Source organism: Panthera leo, chromosome C1 (genome assembly GCF_018350215.1).
Source record: "Panthera leo isolate Ple1 chromosome C1, P.leo_Ple1_pat1.1, whole genome shotgun sequence".
Classification (NCBI taxonomy): domain Eukaryota; kingdom Metazoa; phylum Chordata; class Mammalia; order Carnivora; family Felidae; genus Panthera; species Panthera leo.
In genome coordinates, this window is record NC_056686.1 from 96,846,027 (window position 1) to 96,863,805 (window position 17,779).

Sequence of the window (17,779 nt, forward strand, 5' to 3'; positions counted from 1 at the left end):
TGGGGTTATGCACCTGGGGTTTGAACCCAGGTGGTGGGGTAGCTTATGCATTTTGAAGTATTCTGTACCACCTCTCAGTATTTAAACTCTGCTGTTAAGAGTTGTCAGTTGATTTGCACCCACAGCCGTATGCTGGATTCTGCCCAGCAGTCCTATATTCCAGGTCGCCTCCTTTTCTTTTACCATCTGCTCTGTTACAAGATGCTATACTTAGAGAAAAATAGACCCTCATCAATTAGACAGTTTTATTCTTCCTCCCATACTTTCCATGGATTTTTATTTAACAAGTTGTATTCATCAAAAACAAAACAAAACAAATCAAAACTTTAATCATTTCTTAGTTCAGGGTTCAGGGAGAACCTTCCAAAAGTGTTACTTTTAGTAATTGGTTGTTTCCACTTGTAGTTTCCTGAAGAAGCTAGTTTTAAACTAGCTTAACTGCTGTGGTTTAGCCTAAATTACAATAGCAATCTGTTACTTATTTAGTTACATTTGTAGGTCAGTACTATAAATATTACTTTCTGTACTATTCTGATTGCCCAAAATAGATCTACGTTTTGCTCAGTGGTAACTATTATTCTGTAATTTTGTCCCCTTTTACTTCATTATTCTGGGACTCCTAGGTGAACTTCTATCATGAACATTTCTTCCTAAGTTTTACCTCCTTTGTTCCTGCCCAGTTGTAGGAGGTCTATGACAATAATGTTGTCTTGTAGTGTTGTGGGAATTTAGACAAGAATTTTGATGTTGCTTAGCTTTCCTATTAGATAGCATAGCCTTATGAAGAATGGCTGGCAGATTTTTTTATGTGGATATCTGGATTTGTTACCTTTTATTTTTATGTAAGAAGCACTTTTAAAAAAAAGTTATTGTTAAGAGTGTTTTAATTCTGATTTGACTTGTCTCTCTTACTTTGTGTATTCCTGGATTGTGTTTTCCAGAATGAGATCTTCTAAAATACTTGTATGTCACTGAAATAGAAAATTAGAAGACTTGCTGAAAACCTACAGTGTTAGAGTTTAGGAGTTATGCTTATTTGGCATCTCCATAACAATGTTGAGAGAAATTAGCGATGGGTTAGAAAATGTCACTGAAGAAGATCTCTAATTAAAAGAAAATGTTTGTGTCCCCACTTAACAAAAATGCAGGAATTAGTGAATTAGAGAAACTTCCATTAGTGGGTAATAGAAACTTAAATTCTCCACATTGAGGGTTTTGGTAGGGCAGGTTTAAAAAGCTTTTTTTTAAATTTGTATTTATTTTTGAAGGAGAGAGAGACAGAGCATGAGCTGGGAAGAACAGAGAGAGAGGGAGACAGGGATTCCGAAGCAGGCTCCAGGCTCTGAGCTGTCAGCACAGAGCCCGACACCGCATGGGGCTGGAACTCACAAACTGTGAGATCATAACCAGAGCTAGAGTCAGACACTTAACCGACTGAGCCACCCAGGCAGATAGGGCAGGTTTAAAAGGAAGTTGAAGTGTCTCTTCTCAACGCTTGACAAGAAGGAGAAATATCTTTGCTTCTGAATGAGAAATTCTGATTTGTAGGAAGGATTTATTCAGCATTTGTGCTCAGAGCATAATGAATAAAAAGATAGATATGGTCACTGTTTTAAAAGCAGCAAAAAGTTCTTAATTTTCTTACCTCTCCATAGTTAGTTGCAGAAGAGCCTTACTAAAAAGCTGTCAATAGCAAAAGTAGATTTCTAAAATAAGTAGAAAAAAGTGTTTCTGTAAACCAAAATGACTCCTTTTTAATATTTTTTATCCTGGGTTATAATTTCTTCAGTCCACATACCAGTTAAAGATAATATGTGTAAGTAACTTGTTAACTGGGTTATATTTTCTGAGGAGTAAGGTAAAACATCTTCAAAGGGTAACTCAGGTGATAAATTTTTGAGCTTTTCGTATTTTTTCTTAACTAAGAGTCATAATTAAGCAAAAGTTAAAATTATATTCAAGTTGTTGCTTTTAATAAATTACATTTTAAAAACCCAAGTTTTTTCCCTCCCCCAATGAATTAAAAGGTGAATGCAACTTAAGTATAGGTTTTTTGTTTGCTTTTGCCTATGCTATTAATGGGAATAGGATGAGTATTATAAGTGTTGTAGGGTAAAAAAAAATTTTAGAGTTCCCTTAAACCATCCGTTCTTGTATCAGACATTTTCCCATTAATTTAACCTGAAGGGAGCCAAACCAGTCTCCCTTTTCTTAACTCCCTAGACTTCTATGAAACTCCTTTGTCTTAAGTGTGTACAGCTAACCTGGGTGATGGATTATTTGAACAGAAAAGCTAAAAACAAACAAACAAAAGCCCCTAAACAAACAACACCACAGACCCAGCAAAGCAGTTTAACTGTGGTGGTGTTTTCTACAGCTGGACTACAAGCAACAACAAAGCATTCTGGGTTCCCTGTGAGGATGGATAACGCGGTGCCGATTGTACCCCAGGCGCCAGCTGCTCAGCCACTGCAGATACAGTCGGGAGTTCTTACGCAGGTAAAAGCCGTAGCAGCTTGGATACTCGATGTTGCTGAAGCACTACTGAGAATCAGATATTTTGTCCTGGAAGATGGTATTTGCTTTGACTGTAAGATCTTTCTTGGTCATGATTCAGTGGACTTCAGGTGAAACCTCTATAATAGAATGATGACTCATACCTAACACTATTGTAGCTCTGCTGGTGTCTTCCTTAGATTTATGTGGATAAATACCCAGACCTTGAGAAATCATGTTCTGAGTGAATTGCCTCAGATTTTGTGGGATGAAGTTAATTTTTTGTACATACATAGCAACATCTCGATTCTAAATATGAAGCGTTCCCCTTTGGTTCCCTTTAGTGTCCCCTTCGCTCACTCTTTCAGAATTACATCATGGCGGAGAGGCTGGATCATATCAGGATGCCTCTTCGAGTATTACAATTCCTTCATTCTGTGTGTTTAGCTGGGCTGTAGAAAGCCTTATTAACACTTTCTACGTGCCATGGAACATGCAACTAAGACGGGCAAGAGAATCACGAAATATTCATATAAGCAACAGATACCACATTTTCAGTTTTCTATGTGTAAATGTTTGTGGCCCATGACACACAGGAAATCTGGAGGTCCAAAACCCTTATTTTGTGAGGAGGAAGAAGGGGAATTCTTAATACGTGCCTTTGTTGACGGAGTTTTAACTGATCCTCTGAATCTGGCCCAAGAAGGATTCCCGTACTTTATTGCTTTAGGCCACTGACATTTGACCCAGTGGGCTGACGCTGTGCAGAGCTGAAGGGGAAAGCTGTGTTTGTACGTGCATTTTAGGTGATACGAAATTCCTACTTGTTGGTAATATCTTGGGGGGAGTGAGAAACCCTTCTGAATCCAGATGACCTGCCTCCGTGTTTGTTTCACTCACCTGCCTAATCTACGTTTCAGGGAAGCTGCACACCACTAATGGTAGCAACTCTTCACCCTCAAGTAGCCACCATCACACCGCAGTACGCGGTGCCCTTTACTCTGAGCTGCGCAGCCGGCCGGCCGGCGCTGGTTGAACAGACTGCCGCTGTACTGGTAATTCCCCTCACTTGATTGTGTTACTAACGGAGTTTCTTTGGTTTCTTTCTTTCTTTCTTTTCTTTTCTTTTTTCCTGTTTGTTTTTGTTCTGTTTTCCTCTGGTTTTTCTCATTTTTCAAACAAAAATTTTTTTAACTTAGTCTTTGCAGAGGGCATGGAAGCATGTGCCATCTTGTGGCTGTGTTCTTGCTACATCTTTAATGTCTCATTGTTTTCCTCCCCAACATTTCCTGAAGCACTGTTTAACTCTGAAAATCAGTGTGGCTCTGTAAGGAGCCAGGTCCCTTTATTCTTCTTTGCCAGCCTAGTGTGATAAAAGCTCTTGGTGTAGCCTCAGAAGAGCTTCAAGACTTATCTGTTTTCTGCCCTTTTACCCTCTGATCCCTGAGAATGAAGGAAATGGCTTTTAGTTTGGCTCGGCTACAGGTATCCGGATGGCCAAAATTTGAACTCCTTGGCAAGTTAGCCTCCTTCTTTATTTGCTATTTTAAGCTTCTAAAACTTTTGTGCACGTAGAAATGTTTAAGATGCTCTTAATGTATTGCTTTACCAGTTGATGTTAACTTTCCTAATACGAACATATGAAGATAACTCTTTTTGCCACTTGTGATCCGTGTGGCAGCTTATATTTTCCATGTAAAGATATCCCCTTTAGAATCTTTTTAGATATTTCATTTGTTGGTTGAGATTAAAGGTGAGCTCATTTTTAGGAGTTTATGGAGAAATTAATTACCTTACAAATAGGTCTTTATACAAAGGCAAAAATATGGCTGAAAAACTTTATGCAAATACAAGACCTTTGTTAATAAAAGTCCTGGGGAAAAGTTATTAAATACAGCAGCAAATGTAGTAGTATGGGGCTTAGAGACAGGAAAAACAAGTAGGACTTGGAGGTGTATTTCAGGATTTGTAACCTTTAGAGTGATCTTTGGATGTGTTTTGGTTTATTTGGGGGAGTTAGAATTGTTTATTGGACATCCGGCATTTCATTATTTGAAATTGAAAAGTAGGAAAGCTTTTGAAAACCTTATCAATACTATTGAATACTGATATCTACATCTTTCAAAGTGGCTTTACATTTCTTTTGTTGTTTCTCAAGGATTCGTGTGAGTGTAAACACTTCCAGAGACACACTTTGGTTGTTGGAGTTTGTTTGGTTTTTAGTTTAAAAGTCTTTGTCCACTTCCACATGAATTATAGCATAAGCATAAAACCTGAGTGCAGGGAAGTTAGATATATTTCCAGCTTGATTGATCCAAGCCACTGGTTTTAACTTGCTCACCTATAGTTTTGAGAATGTCAGTTGATACTTCTCCTTTGCTGCTTCTCTTAAGTTTGCACTAGTCATTTGCTAAGCTTTGCATATTTTTGTTCTTCCTCTGTCAAAACAGTTCGTCGCTTGGAACGCCAGATTTCTGCCTCACGTTGGAATGTTATTTCTTGCTCTGTATTAAACTACATGCTTTGTCTTGTGCAGGTGTTGGCTTATGGAAAGACGCATGGTGTGACTTAACATACTTCTCTTATTTTTTGTTATGTTTTATTTTGTTTTAAATTCTGCTTATGATAGCAGACGTGTTTGCAGTTTCTCTGCTTTGAAGGCTTCTTGTTTGGAACCGGTATTTGTAACAAGTGGATCTGTTACTTGCAGAAATATTTTTAAAACAGTGTGTTGATGGCCTTGCAGTTTGAAATTCAAGAAAAGAACCATATGTACCCAAGCATTGTAGGTGATTGTACTGTAGAATTTGAGTTTAAAAAGGAAACTTTCAAATCTGTTCCCCTTTTTTTCAGAAAATGCCAGAATTTCTGTAAGAAGTTCAGAAAACATATTTGTTGCTGTCTATGGCAAGTGCTTGTTAAAAACTAGAAATGATGTATTTTCTTATAGTGATTAGTTTTTATGTTGAAGTATGTTTCTGCAGATGATACCTTAAACAGTATATTTTAGGTAACTATTAAGAACAAAATATGGTGCTCTCTGCATCTATTTCATAAATATTTTAATTGCTGCCTTATTTAATTTATCACGTGGCCGTATATGATGAAGTTAGCCTTCTTTTGCTGGCATAAGCTTGTTGGCCAAAGGATTTTGGCCTTTGGTCATCCACATCTGGCTCCATTTTCCAAGTTCTACCCTTTTAAAAAGGCACAATTCTCCCCTCTGTTTTATGGGTTGAATTGACCTCATGTCTTAACTGATTGGCACTTAAAATTTTAAATTCTTATTTTTAATCTCAAGGGAGCTGTCTTAACTCTTTCTAGGGATATTGTTAGAATCGTTGCAAAAATGATACTCCATCGTTTAACCAGAGCTTACCTCTGAACTTTCGGACTCCTTTGCTCTACAGTATAATAGGAACTCTTAACCACAGGGATCCTCTTTTCTTTAATACCCTGGTGGTCATGTTACAGAGGTGGCTGAGAGAAAGCAACATGTTCTCTTTCCCTTTTCACAAGACTTGTAACCTTGAGCCCCTCTGACTTTTCTTTTTTGATCTCTGCAAGTTAACAATCTACAAGCCACTTCTTTAAAGATATGAATTTTTCTTTCATCTAAAAAACAAAAGAAAAAGCCAAGAATGAGTCAAGTCTGGATCTTTTTGTGTGTGTTTCCTTGCAGCAGGCTTGGCCTGGAGGAACCCAACAAATTCTCCTGCCTTCAACTTGGCAACAGTTGCCTGGGGTAGCTCTGCACAACTCTGTCCAGCCCACAGCAGTGATTCCAGAGGCCATGGGCAGTGGCCAGCAGCTCACAGACTGGAGGCAAGTATCCTGTGTTCCTCTCTGGGATGTTTGCAAGCGTAGTTCCCTTAGGGTAGGAGTGCTTGATGATGACTGGGACGAAGATAAAGGAGAGATGTATCTCTGTTTCAGATTCTTTAAGAAAAGAACCTTATCGGTCTCGGAGATGGGGTAATGGGAAAACTTTGAATACAGGAAGACAGTAGGTTCCGAGATCAGGAATCATTTACTTCAGATGTAAAGACTTATGCAATAAGAAACCATATGGTGAAAACTTAGAGCCTTGTAGTCCAGGTGCCCAATTTTAAAAATAAAATGCAGCTCTGTTTGGTTGTTTTAATTGCTTTTAATGCCTGTTTGGTCCTCATGTCCCAGTGTTTTAGGCATTCAGTCTTCTGTGTGTGTTTCTGTTGATACAGGAATGCCCACTCTCATGGCAGCCAGTACAGCACTATCATGCAGCAGCCGTCCTTGCTGACGAACCATGTGACACTGGCCACTGCTCAGCCCCTGAATGTTGGTGTTGCCCATGTTGTCAGACAGCAGCAATCCGGTTCCCTCCCTTCAAAGAAGAATAAGCAGTCTGCTCCAGTCTCTTCTAAGTAAGTCTGTGTGAGAGCTGGTGGTCAAAATCGCCAGTACGGGAGAGATGCCGCCAGCATTTAAAGCGCTGTGGTACGGATGCTTGTGGTGTGAAGCAGCAGGTAGCTGCCATGTGTGCCGGAGCTAACCTTTCTGCTTGGACACGCGTATCAGGCGTGTCCTGAATACGCAGAGCCTCTCTCTGCTGCCCCTCTGAACCCAGGCCTTCTTTAGGCCAATGTGTCTGTTTCTCTGGTCACTCCACAGGGTGAGATTTAACCATGGGCATACCCAAAATGTGTGTTGTATTTTAGGGTTGTTGTCCCCGGAAATCCTGACTAGAGCGGTTAGTTTATTTGCTATTGGAACTTCTGTAGTTAAGTGTATTGGCTTAATGATCAGGTAAAAAAGGAATCAAAAAGCAAGCTGGAAAGAGTTCTAGGGAAAGATGGATAGTTTTGGGGGTCAAGAACTGAGCGGTCTTTCATGTGACCTTTTTCCACAGGTCCTCTCTGGATGTTCTGCCTTCTCAAGTCTATTCCCTGGTTGGGAGCAGTCCCCTCCGTACCACATCTTCTTATAACTCTCTAGTCCCGGTCTCAGATCAGCATCAGCCAATCATCATTCCAGATACTCCCAGCCCTCCTGTGAGTGTCATCACCATCCGCAGTGACACTGATGAGGAAGAGGACAACAAGTATAAGCCCAATAGGTAAGTAAGATAGGTAAATGGTTCCCTGGCTCAGTGGCTCCTACCCTTAAGTCTTAGACTCGTGGCTCCCGGCAGGTGTTTGGGCTATTGAAAGGAAGGACTGAAAAAAGGTATTTGGAAGCATGGCCTTGGACGCATGAGTCAGAACACTCAAGTTTCCATAACTGAGCATCATGTTGACTGACATGTTGTTGACATGTTCCAAGACTGAGCGTCAGTCTTTCAGTTATGTTGGCTAGAAAGTGGATATTAAGTTGCTTCATATTCAGCTACTCTGGTTTGGAATGCACATTATACCATAGACATGATCCCCTGCTTTTAAGGACCTTTAGAGTCTGAAAATAGATGCCATAGCAGAAGCATATAAACAACAGTGAAACAAATCAGTAGATAGGAAGTTATTTGTAATTTCTTTTTTTTTTTTTTTTAAATTTTTTTTTTAACGTTTATTTATTTTTGAGACAGAAAGAGACAGAGCATGAACGGGGGAGGAGCAGAGAGAGAGGGAGACACAGAATCGGAAGCAGGCTCCAGGCTCTGGGCCATCAGCCCAGACCCCGACGCGGGGCTCGAACTCACGGACCGTGAGATCGTGACCTGAGCTGAAGTCGGACGCTCAACCGACTGAGCCACCCAGGCGCCCCTATTTGTAATTTCTTAATCTGCAAAGGCCTCTTTGGAAGAGGTGGAACTTTGAGTAGGGCTACCTTCTTTTTCTCCTTCTGCCGTATGGTCTGAAAATTGAAGAATATAAGTACCAGATAATTTCCTCTTATCTCAGCACCTTAATCCAAGTTCTTAACTGGGCAGTTAACCAAGAGAGAGTGGATACGTTCAAGAACTGTTACATGCACCTCTCTCTTAGTGCTCGCATAGTTAACTGCTTTGATTGTTCTATGTTGCTTTCTTCATTGGTCCTTTAGTGTTAGAGGAGAGAAGAGAGAATAACCCCGTGTTTCCCTGAGGAGGTAGGATTCACACATGACAGTAACTTATGAGACTTTACAAAGTTATATATAAATGAAGCTTAAATGAAATGAGAGAGCAAATTTAGAATGAAGTACTTCAAGAGAGCTGTTTACACATGGTATTTACAAATGGCAAGTGGACTTGAAGTTTTGAAAGCGGTTTCTGAACTGATCTGGGGAAGAAAAGTAAACTTTCCAGTGAGGAAAAGTGGCCTTATAGTGGCAAAAATTATATAACCCAGCAGGATGGCTTTGACTGGAGCCAAGCCTATTGAAAAAAAATCAGGAAAATTAGGAAGGTGGGGTTCAGTTTGTGAAAGTACTTAAAAAAAAAAAAAGTGTGGTGAGAAGTTTGACTAGACATACTAAGGTACCATTTACAGCCTAGCAGGATGCTGTGGGGAAGAGTGGTGCCTGAAGAATACTGTGGAGACAATCAGGAGCGGAAATGGCAAAGGGGCCGTGGAAGAGGTGTAGGAGACGTGTGCTGGCATCATTGTGTCCCAGCTCTGAATCCTGGCTCTACCGCTCATCACTGAGTGACCTTGGCCAAGTGTCTTAATCTCTGTGCTTCGGGTTCCTCATCTGCAAAACGGGGGTGATAGTACCAACTTCATAGAAGTGTTGTGAGGATTCGGTGAGACAGTATGTAGAGTGTAAGCATAGTGCCTGATGCATGATAAGCACTCAGAAGTTTGCTGCTGCTAGAATTATTCTACTGTCATAGTCGTCGTCATCATCATTGTCATCATGGGAGGACCGGAGATTATCAAAGAAACACTGCCAGAAACGGGTTGAATTTTCACGTATTTTCTTCTCCTCAGCTCTGGCCTGAAGGCAAGGTCTAACGTCATCAGTTATGTCACTGTCAATGATTCTCCAGACTCTGACTCTTCCTTGAGCAGCCCGTATTCCACTGATACGCTGAGTGCTCTCCGGGGCAATAGTGGACCCCTTGTGGAGGGGCCCAGCAGAGTTGTGGGGGATGGCGCTGGCACCCGCACCATCATTGTGCCTCCTCTGAAAACTCAGCTTGGTGACTGCACAGTAGCAACCCAGGCCTCAGGTGAGCATCTTCACAGCTACGGTTGAATTCTCCTTTGACGTGTGTACCCTTAATATGTTGCTATGACCTACTTATGCCAATAGTAGAGACCAGTTACTTAATTCAGAAATCAGTTGCTTGTCGTGTGAAATTGTTTTCGGCAATCAGTTTATCATACTATGTTTATTTTGTTTGGATTAACATAAAAGTGAATTTTGTAGTCCCAGTAATATACTCACTGTTGGTGGGAGAAGGCAGACCAGAGCCATTGTATGGCCAGAAGAATTAGCAGGCAATTTTTTTTTTTTTTCTTTTGCCACAGGTAATTTGAATTTGACAATCCAGTGTGACTAGGAACTGATAATATTAAAAATGACTGCAAAAGATCTTTTAAGAAAATGATATGTACTTAGATCTTTTCTTACCCATGTCATAGCAGTGATACTTTTGTGGTTTTTATTATCAACCTAATTTCCACCATCCTTTCTGCAGTTAGGTGCTGGGCTTAGGCTCTCTGGTCCAGTTATCAGGTAAAGCTAGTTGTAACAGCAAGCCCCACATTTCCCTTGGGGACATAATAGAAGTTCGCTTCTTCCTCACATGACTTCCCAGAGCTAGTGCTCCTTCTGGATGGGCCTGTGGTGAGTTAAGGATCAGAGCCCAGAAATCCTCAGCCTCCAATGAGAAGGAGAAAGAGTTTGGAGGAGGGACCCACATTTCTTTACCTCTTTAGCACTGGAAAGAGTGGAAACTAATCACATGGCCCCACCTAGAGGCCAGGGGGCCCGGGAAGTGTAGTTCTTGTCTAGGCAGCTCTAGACAGGGACAGCTCTCTACACCAAAGGAGGGGAGCTTCAGTTTTTGGTGCCAGTATAGCCATCTGTGCTGCACTTACATGAGTTGGTGACTTACTGTGAATTATGCTACTGCCGGAGACATAAACAGGGTTCAGAAATAGGCAGCTGTCCCATTGCAGACAAGGCAGAACTTCCTGATGCCAGGCTACTGAACAACATTGTTAGGAGCTCTTTACACTGTTGGGTCCAAAGAATATAGGCTACTCCACAAATCCTTGAGGAAATGCTCCAGTGTTCCTGGTGGGACCGCAGAAGGAAGCAACAGGTTGACCTTGATCTTGCTTAAAGCTAACTGCCCTGCAGTTTCTTAGAATTTGAAGATAGTGAGTGCCCAAAAAGATCTAGCCTTGTTTCAAAGCCTCTTTGACACCTAAATGTCCTAAGTATTACCAGCATCTTACTCAGCTTCCGATTGTCATGTCTATACTTGTTTAACCCCTTCCTCCATAAGACTTTAGGCCCCTTGTGGGTAGGGACCATGTCCTACTGGTTTTTGTATTTCCAGTAGTGCCTTGCACATTACAAGAGATTAGATAATATTTACGAAAGTGAGCCTTTCGAAGATCCTTTATGGAGCTTTGTAGCAAGACAGAAAAGAAATGGGTTGTATAGTTTTTGTTTCTCTGGTGTAAATGTAATTGAGGAAATAAGATATACACCAAACCTTAACTCTTGCAGACTTTGTACAAACCTGAACTGATTAACGTGATGCCATCTGAGGTTTAACTCAACTCTGCCGAGCAGATGTCTACTCATAACTAAGTCAGGTCTGACCCGTTTTTAGGTCTCCTGAGCAGTAAGTCCAAGCCAGTGGCCTCAGTGAGCGGGCAGTCATCTGGATGCTGTATCACTCCCACAGCGTATCGAGCTCAACGCGGGGGGACCAGTGCGGCGCAGCCACTCAACCTTAGCCAGGTAAGCGCTAGGGGCTGCTGCCTTCTGTTTGGGGCCCTCCCTGTTGTTACTCTCTGGAGAACCCTGCTTCTGGCTGGACTGCTGAATAAAGCCAGATGAAGCCCCTCTTGTGTCAGTCAGTTTGGTGTTCTGTGGCCTGCGTCATACCTGCGTGTGCTGTGTCTCTATTCCCTCTATAAGTGTGTTGATGTACATTCCAGGTTTTCTGTTGGATTTTGCCAGTCTATCCCGGAAGCTTAGAGAAATGTCTAGCATTCAGAAAGCTTCGGATACTTTAGTCCGTGCCTAGTTCTGTACTACCACATGCTTTGAGACCAAATTCTCTTCCTTTATCTCCCAGGTCATAAATAACCTGAGCCTCACACTGATTACTTGAGGCAAGAGACAGTGAAAAACTGGTTCTAGTCCTGTGTGTTGGCTCGAGTCTGGGATTTGCTTCCTCCCCCCCCCCCCCCCCGCCGCCCCCCCTGCCCCCTACTATCCGATTCTCCTATGCAGCGGGGAAGGGTACTATTCACTCTTTCCTCAGCTAAAATTCCGGTGCTTGTATGATGTCTACCAGTGGTGAGAAAGTGTGTATATGAGGGGGTAACTGTGAGTGAGTATGTGTTGTGTGTGTGAGAGAGAAAAGCACATGCAAGTGCAAATGTAAGTTCGAGTTAGTGCATGTGTTTTAGGCTCCACAAGCCAAGAGGGATATGAAGAACTTAGAGGAGAACAAAAGAAAACAATGGCAAGAAAGAAAGGTTAGGAAAAATTCAAATTCACTGGCGCCAGAATAGGGTGAGTTGAGTCAACAGGTACTGACTTGCAGGAGTGGGTAACCCTGTGACCTCTCGATCCCCCCCCACCCCCCAACCCCTTGCCTCTGTCACACTTAAGAGCAGACTGCTGCTATCTGGGCTGGGTTAGGATCTGTTCTGCTGAGAGGTGGAGGGATGAAGGCTGACTTCTGACGGCATTGCCAGGCTGGGAGATTCTGTGCTGTGGCAGCCCAGGAGCAGTACAGGTTAGAACCTCAGCTCTCAACTTGGCCTTTGGTGCTCTGAATCAGAATGACCTCAAGGTTCCTCACTCCCTTCTTCCTCCTTCCAGAACCAGCAGTCATCGTCAGCTCCAACCTCGCAGGAGAGAAGCAGCAACCCTGCGCCCCGCAGGCAGCAGGCGTTTGTGGCCCCGCTCTCCCAAGCCCCCTACGCCTTCCAGCACGGCAGCCCGCTACACTCGACGGGGCACCCACACCTGGCCCCCGCCCCTGCTCACCTGCCGAGCCAGCCTCACCTGTATACGTATGCTGCCCCCACCTCTGCTGCTGCATTAGGCTCCACCAGCTCCATTGCTCATCTCTTCTCCCCCCAGGGCTCCTCAAGGCATGCCGCAGCCTATACCGCCCACCCGAGCACTCTGGTGCATCAGGTCCCCGTCAGTGTTGGGCCCAGCCTTCTCACTTCTGCCAGTGTGGCCCCTGCTCAGTACCAACACCAGTTTGCCACCCAGTCCTACATTGGGTCTTCCCGAGGCTCAACCATTTACACTGGATACCCACTGAGTCCTACCAAGATCAGCCAGTATTCCTATTTGTAGTTGGTGAGCAGAGGGAGGGAGGTGTCATGGCTGCCTGTTCCTGGCCCAGAATCTTTAGTAACAGGCTATGATGAGCTCCTCCCTTACCCCCTCTTGAAACTCCTTAGCCAGCAACTTGTTCTGCAGGGGCCCACTGAAGCAGAAGGGTTTTCTCTGGGGAAACCTGTCTTCGTGTTGACTGCATTGTTGTAGTCTCCCAAAGTCTGCCCTATTTTTAAATTCTTTATTTTTGTGACAGCATTTTTGGTATTTGGAAGAGTTCAGATGCCCATCTTCTGCAGTTACCAAGGAAGAGAGATCATTCTGAAGTTACCCTTTGAAAAATATTTTCTCTCTGACTTGATTTCTATAAATGTTTTTAAAATGAGTGAAGCCCCTCTTTATTTTACTTTGTTTTATTGTAATTGCTGGTCAGAGGAAAAATGCTGATAGAAGGACTTGAAATCTGGTAACAAGTGAGAAAAGAGAAATCGATACTTTGTACTTGTTTGAAAACCAAGACTCACTTGCCTGTTTTAAGAGCAGCGCACCCAAGTCTGCATTTGACTATCAGGCATTTCTCCTCAAAATTTTACCTTTCTTTATGGGACATTAGACTTAACAGCGTTTCAGTTTTGTTTTCATGTCACATTAAACGTACTGGGCAATTGTTATTTTTGCAAAACTGGTTATATACGGCTCTCTGTGTTACTGTTGGGATTCTCTCAGTTGCTCCTGTGTTTATTTTAAAGTGTGTTAAAAAGGCAGCTCACCATTTGCTGGTAACTTAGTGTGAGAGAATCCATACCTACCGTGAAAGCACTAGGTGTTCTTTTTAAATGAAGTACCATGCATTCTTCTTAAGTTATTTTTTAAAAGTCCTTCTCTCTCTGATTCAGCTTACATGTTATTATTGGAAAAGCCATTACGGTGGTTATTATTGTATGGTGGTGATTGTCTTATTATATGCAAAATCTCTTTGTATTATGCGAGACTGGTATTGATGAGCTTTGCCTAAAGGTTGTTGGCATCGGTGAGCTTTGCCTAAAGATTAACATGAATTTTCAATAATACACCTCTCTCTCTTTGCCTCATCTCTCCCTTCTGTTCTATGTGATTTATTTGGGGAGAAAGCTAAAGAATATGAAACCAGATAAGAACGTTGTGTATAGCTTTTATACTTTAAAGTAGCTTCCTTTGTATGCCAGCAGCAAATTGAATGCTCTCTTATTAAGACTTATACAATAAGTGCATGTAGGAATTGCAAAAAATATTTTAAAAATTTATTACTGAATTTAAAAATATTTTAGAAGTTTTGTAATGGTGGTGTTTTAATATTTTGCATAATTAAATATGTACATATTGATTAGAAAAATATAACAAGCAATTTTTCCTGCTAACCCAAAATGTCATTTGTAATCAAATGTGTAGTGATTACACTTGAATTGTGTATTTAGTGTGTATCTGATCCTCCAGTGTTACCCCGGAGATGGAATTGATGTCTCCATTGTATTTAAACCAAAATGAACTGATACTTGTTGGAATGTATGTGAACTAATTGCAATTATATTAGAGCATATTACTGTAGTGTTGAATGAGCAGGGGCATTGCCTGCAAGGAGAGGAGACCCTTGGAATTGTTTTGCACAGGTGTGTCTGGTGAGGAGTTGTTCAGTGTGTGTCTCTTCTTCCCTTTCTCCTCCTTCCCTTATTGTAGTGCCTTATATGATAACGTAGTGGTTCATAGAGTTTACAGTGAGCTTGCCTTAGGATGGACCAGCAAGCCCTTGTGGACCCTAAGCTGTTCACTGGGATTTATCAGAACAGGATTAGTAGCTGTGTCGTGTAAATGCATTGTTGTCCGTTTTCCTGCCGACATTGAAAAATAAAAACAGCAGCTTTTCTCCTTTACCACCACCTCTGCCCCTTTCCAATTTGGAATCTCAGCTGGGTTCTCACAGAAGCATTTTCCCCATGTGGTTCTCTCTCTCACGGTGCGTTGCCACCTTGCTTCTGGGGGAATTTGGGAAGCAGGTGAGAGGAGTCAAGCCAATATAAAAATATGTGGTTTTTTTCTTTTTCTTTTCTTTTCTTTTCTTTTCTTTTCTTTTCTTTTCTTTTCTTTTCTTTTCTTTTCTTTCAGAGTATGTGCAATCACTTTTAGAATGAGATTTTTTTTTTTTTTCCTTTTCCCATGTGGCAGTCCTTCCTGCAAATAGTTGACATTCCTAGTAAAATATTTGCTTGTTGAAAAAAACCTATAACAGATCTGTTTATACCAAAGAGCCTGTTGTATTGCTTACCATGTCCCCATACTACGAGGAGGAGTTTTGTGATGCCGCTGGTGACCGGGAACTCACAGAAAGGTTTCTGAGCCGGTGAAGAATATTAAGAAGGAACCAAAGCCTGTTCAGTCATCAGGCTGTTGAGGTTTCTTTTTAACAACTTGTACATTCTTGGGGCTGTGAAATTGTCCTTGTACTCTCAGCTCCTGCATGGATCTGGATCAAGTGGAGGGTCCTGGGGATGGGGATGTTTCCTGCCCATAAAAGATTTGGGGGAAGAAGGTTAACTCTGAGATGTAGAAGTGTTCCATCTGAATTGAAAATTTTGTACTGGAGGGCTAAGTCTAGGACTGGTTCCTTGTAGAGATGGTGTCAGGAGGTGCAGGATGGAGATGGGAGATTTCATGGAGCCTGGTCAGCAAGCTCTGTACCAGGCTGAGCACCGAGGAGCTGTCAAGGTATTTGGAGTTTCTTCATTGCGAAGAGTAAGGGCTTCCACGATGGGGCATAGTCAGTACAGCCTACCAGGAACATGTTGGTGTTTTCTACTTTCTCTTTTTTCTTTTTTCCTTTTGGTCATTCTGTTGAGCTGTGTTTGCGCCACTGTATTGGTGAAGATACCCAAGCAGTTTGTATAGTTTCCGTCACTCAGCGTTATACGGTTTTCTGGTCAACGTGTGTGATCTCTGTTTCCTTTTTTGCCAAGCACACATTGATTTTCTTGCTCAAAGGCAGATCTGGTTTCTAGTAGAAACATGTTTTGTTCCTTAGCTTTCCTCTACAAGGGATAAGATTTGTTGTTTTTGTAACAAATGAGATGCAGGAAAAAAAAAAAAACCACAAAACACTCCACTCCTGCCCCCCTGTCCAGTAAGTAGATACCAGTTAAGATACGAGTCTCATTAACTTCATGGGGAAAAGACAATAAATACCAAGAACTTGTATGGTTATCTTAATCATCTTACTAGCTGTGTGTGTGGCTTTAAGAATTTTAGAAATTTTCAGCCTTAGTCTGCAAATTGGCATTTCAGATTTACCAAGATAAATGTCCATCTGTGTCTGCTGAATGTATATGTGCTCGATGTGGCTTTAGATTCTGTCCCTGGGGCTTATTAACATTGCCAGCCCTGACAGGGCGGGGGGAAGCCCTGTGAATTCGGTGAGCAGCCCGCCTGGGTTATAGCAGCCTAACTTCAGACCAGCATAAGGCTCTAAGTCCTTTCTGAACTTTGTATTTCCAGCTTCTCCCCTTCAGGGTGAGTGAGAGGGAAAGCGGGGACGGTCTAAGTACAGCCACTCTGGGCTCATCGGGACACTTGATCACTCCAGAGCTTTAATAGCTTCCAGGAGGGGATACTGCTGTCAGTGCTCAGCTCAGATACCAGCCCCAGGAATAAAAACTCCATTTCAAACAGTTCTGGCCATCCATCGTCCTCCACTAGAGGGGCTCAGCTCGACTGCCCTTAGCCAGGCAAGCACAGTAATGTGTGTTTTATTCAGCATTATTATGCAAAAACCCGCTGGTTAGGTTGGTTTGTTTTAGGATAGGAAATGAAATTGCCTCTCGGTGACAGGAATGGCCCAAGCCTGCTTCCTTATTTTGGTTTTTGGTTTTTGGGTTTTTTTTGTTTTTTGTTTTTTGTTTTTTGTTTTAACTGATGGATGGTGCAGCATGTCTACATGGTCGTTTGTTGCTAAACTTTATATAATGTGTGGTTTTGATTCAGCTTGAAAAATAATCTCACTACATGTAGCAGTACATTATATGTACATTATATGTAATGTTAGTATTTCTGCTTTGAATCCTTGATATTGCAATGGAATTCCAACTTTATTAAATGTATTTGATATGCTAGTTATTGTGTGCGATTTAAACTTTTTTTGCTTTCTCCCTTTTCTGGTTGTGCGCTTCCTTTTACAACAAGCCTCTAGAAACAGTTTCTGAGAATTATCGAGCTATGTTTGTAATGCAGATGTACTTAGGGAGTATGTAAAATAATCATTTTAACAAAAGAAATAGATATTTAAAATTTAATACTAACTACGGGAAAAGGGTCCATTGTGTAAAACATAGTTTATCTTTGGATTCAATGTTTGTCTTTGGTTTTACAAAGTAGCTTGTATTTTCAGTATTTTCTACATAATATGGTAAAACGTAGAGCAATTGCAATGCATCAATAAAATGGGTAAATTTTCTGATTCATGTGGCTGTTTTTGACTTCTGTTTAGAGGGGTGCAAAGGGGATGAACAGATGGCATCTTTGGAGTGGCTAAATGCGTTGCATCCGAACATGAGTGGCATGTTAGAGGCAAATCCATCTTTCGTACAAACCTCCACGATGGAGGCGAATCGGGGCTTGGCAGGAAACACTTTTCACAAATGGAGTGTCCAGGGCCCTAACTTAAGCTCGTCTGGTTCTGGCCCTTTGAAAGAGGCAGAAACTTCTGACACGGGATAATTAAACTTTGTTTCCTAGCGCGTTCCACCAAACATCTGAAGTATCATTGCTGGAGGTCAGAACACCACAAGAAGATGCTATTTTTCCCTCCTTT

At 41.8% G+C, this 17,779-nt stretch overlaps 1 protein-coding gene across 11 annotated transcripts in view; it reads left to right on the forward strand.

The window, feature by feature from the left end:
- The window catches only part of HIPK1 (homeodomain interacting protein kinase 1), a 47,658-nt gene extending 34,328 nt beyond the window's left edge, over nucleotides 1-13,330 (forward strand). For 4 of the 11 annotated variants that reach the window (XM_042953500.1, XM_042953498.1, XM_042953501.1 and 1 more), the window contains 8 exons: nucleotides 2,378-2,499; nucleotides 3,417-3,551; nucleotides 6,179-6,321; nucleotides 6,720-6,902; nucleotides 7,388-7,594; nucleotides 9,387-9,628; nucleotides 11,249-11,379; nucleotides 12,475-13,330. In XM_042953500.1, coding sequence (XP_042809434.1) covers nucleotides 2,378-2,499; nucleotides 3,417-3,551; nucleotides 6,179-6,321; nucleotides 6,720-6,902; nucleotides 7,388-7,594; nucleotides 9,387-9,628; nucleotides 11,249-11,379; nucleotides 12,475-12,963 — 1,652 coding nt within the window. In that variant the 3' untranslated portion in view covers nucleotides 12,964-13,330. Of the gene's footprint in view, nucleotides 1-2,377; nucleotides 2,500-3,416; nucleotides 3,552-6,178; nucleotides 6,322-6,719; nucleotides 6,903-7,387; nucleotides 7,595-9,386; nucleotides 9,629-11,248; nucleotides 11,380-12,056; nucleotides 12,230-12,261; nucleotides 12,389-12,474 lie in introns of those variants that run through there. The other 7 variants (XR_006206595.1, XR_006206596.1, XM_042953503.1 and 4 more) reach the window with 7 other exon arrangements.
- Nucleotides 13,331-17,779: the final 4,449 nt, after the last annotated feature.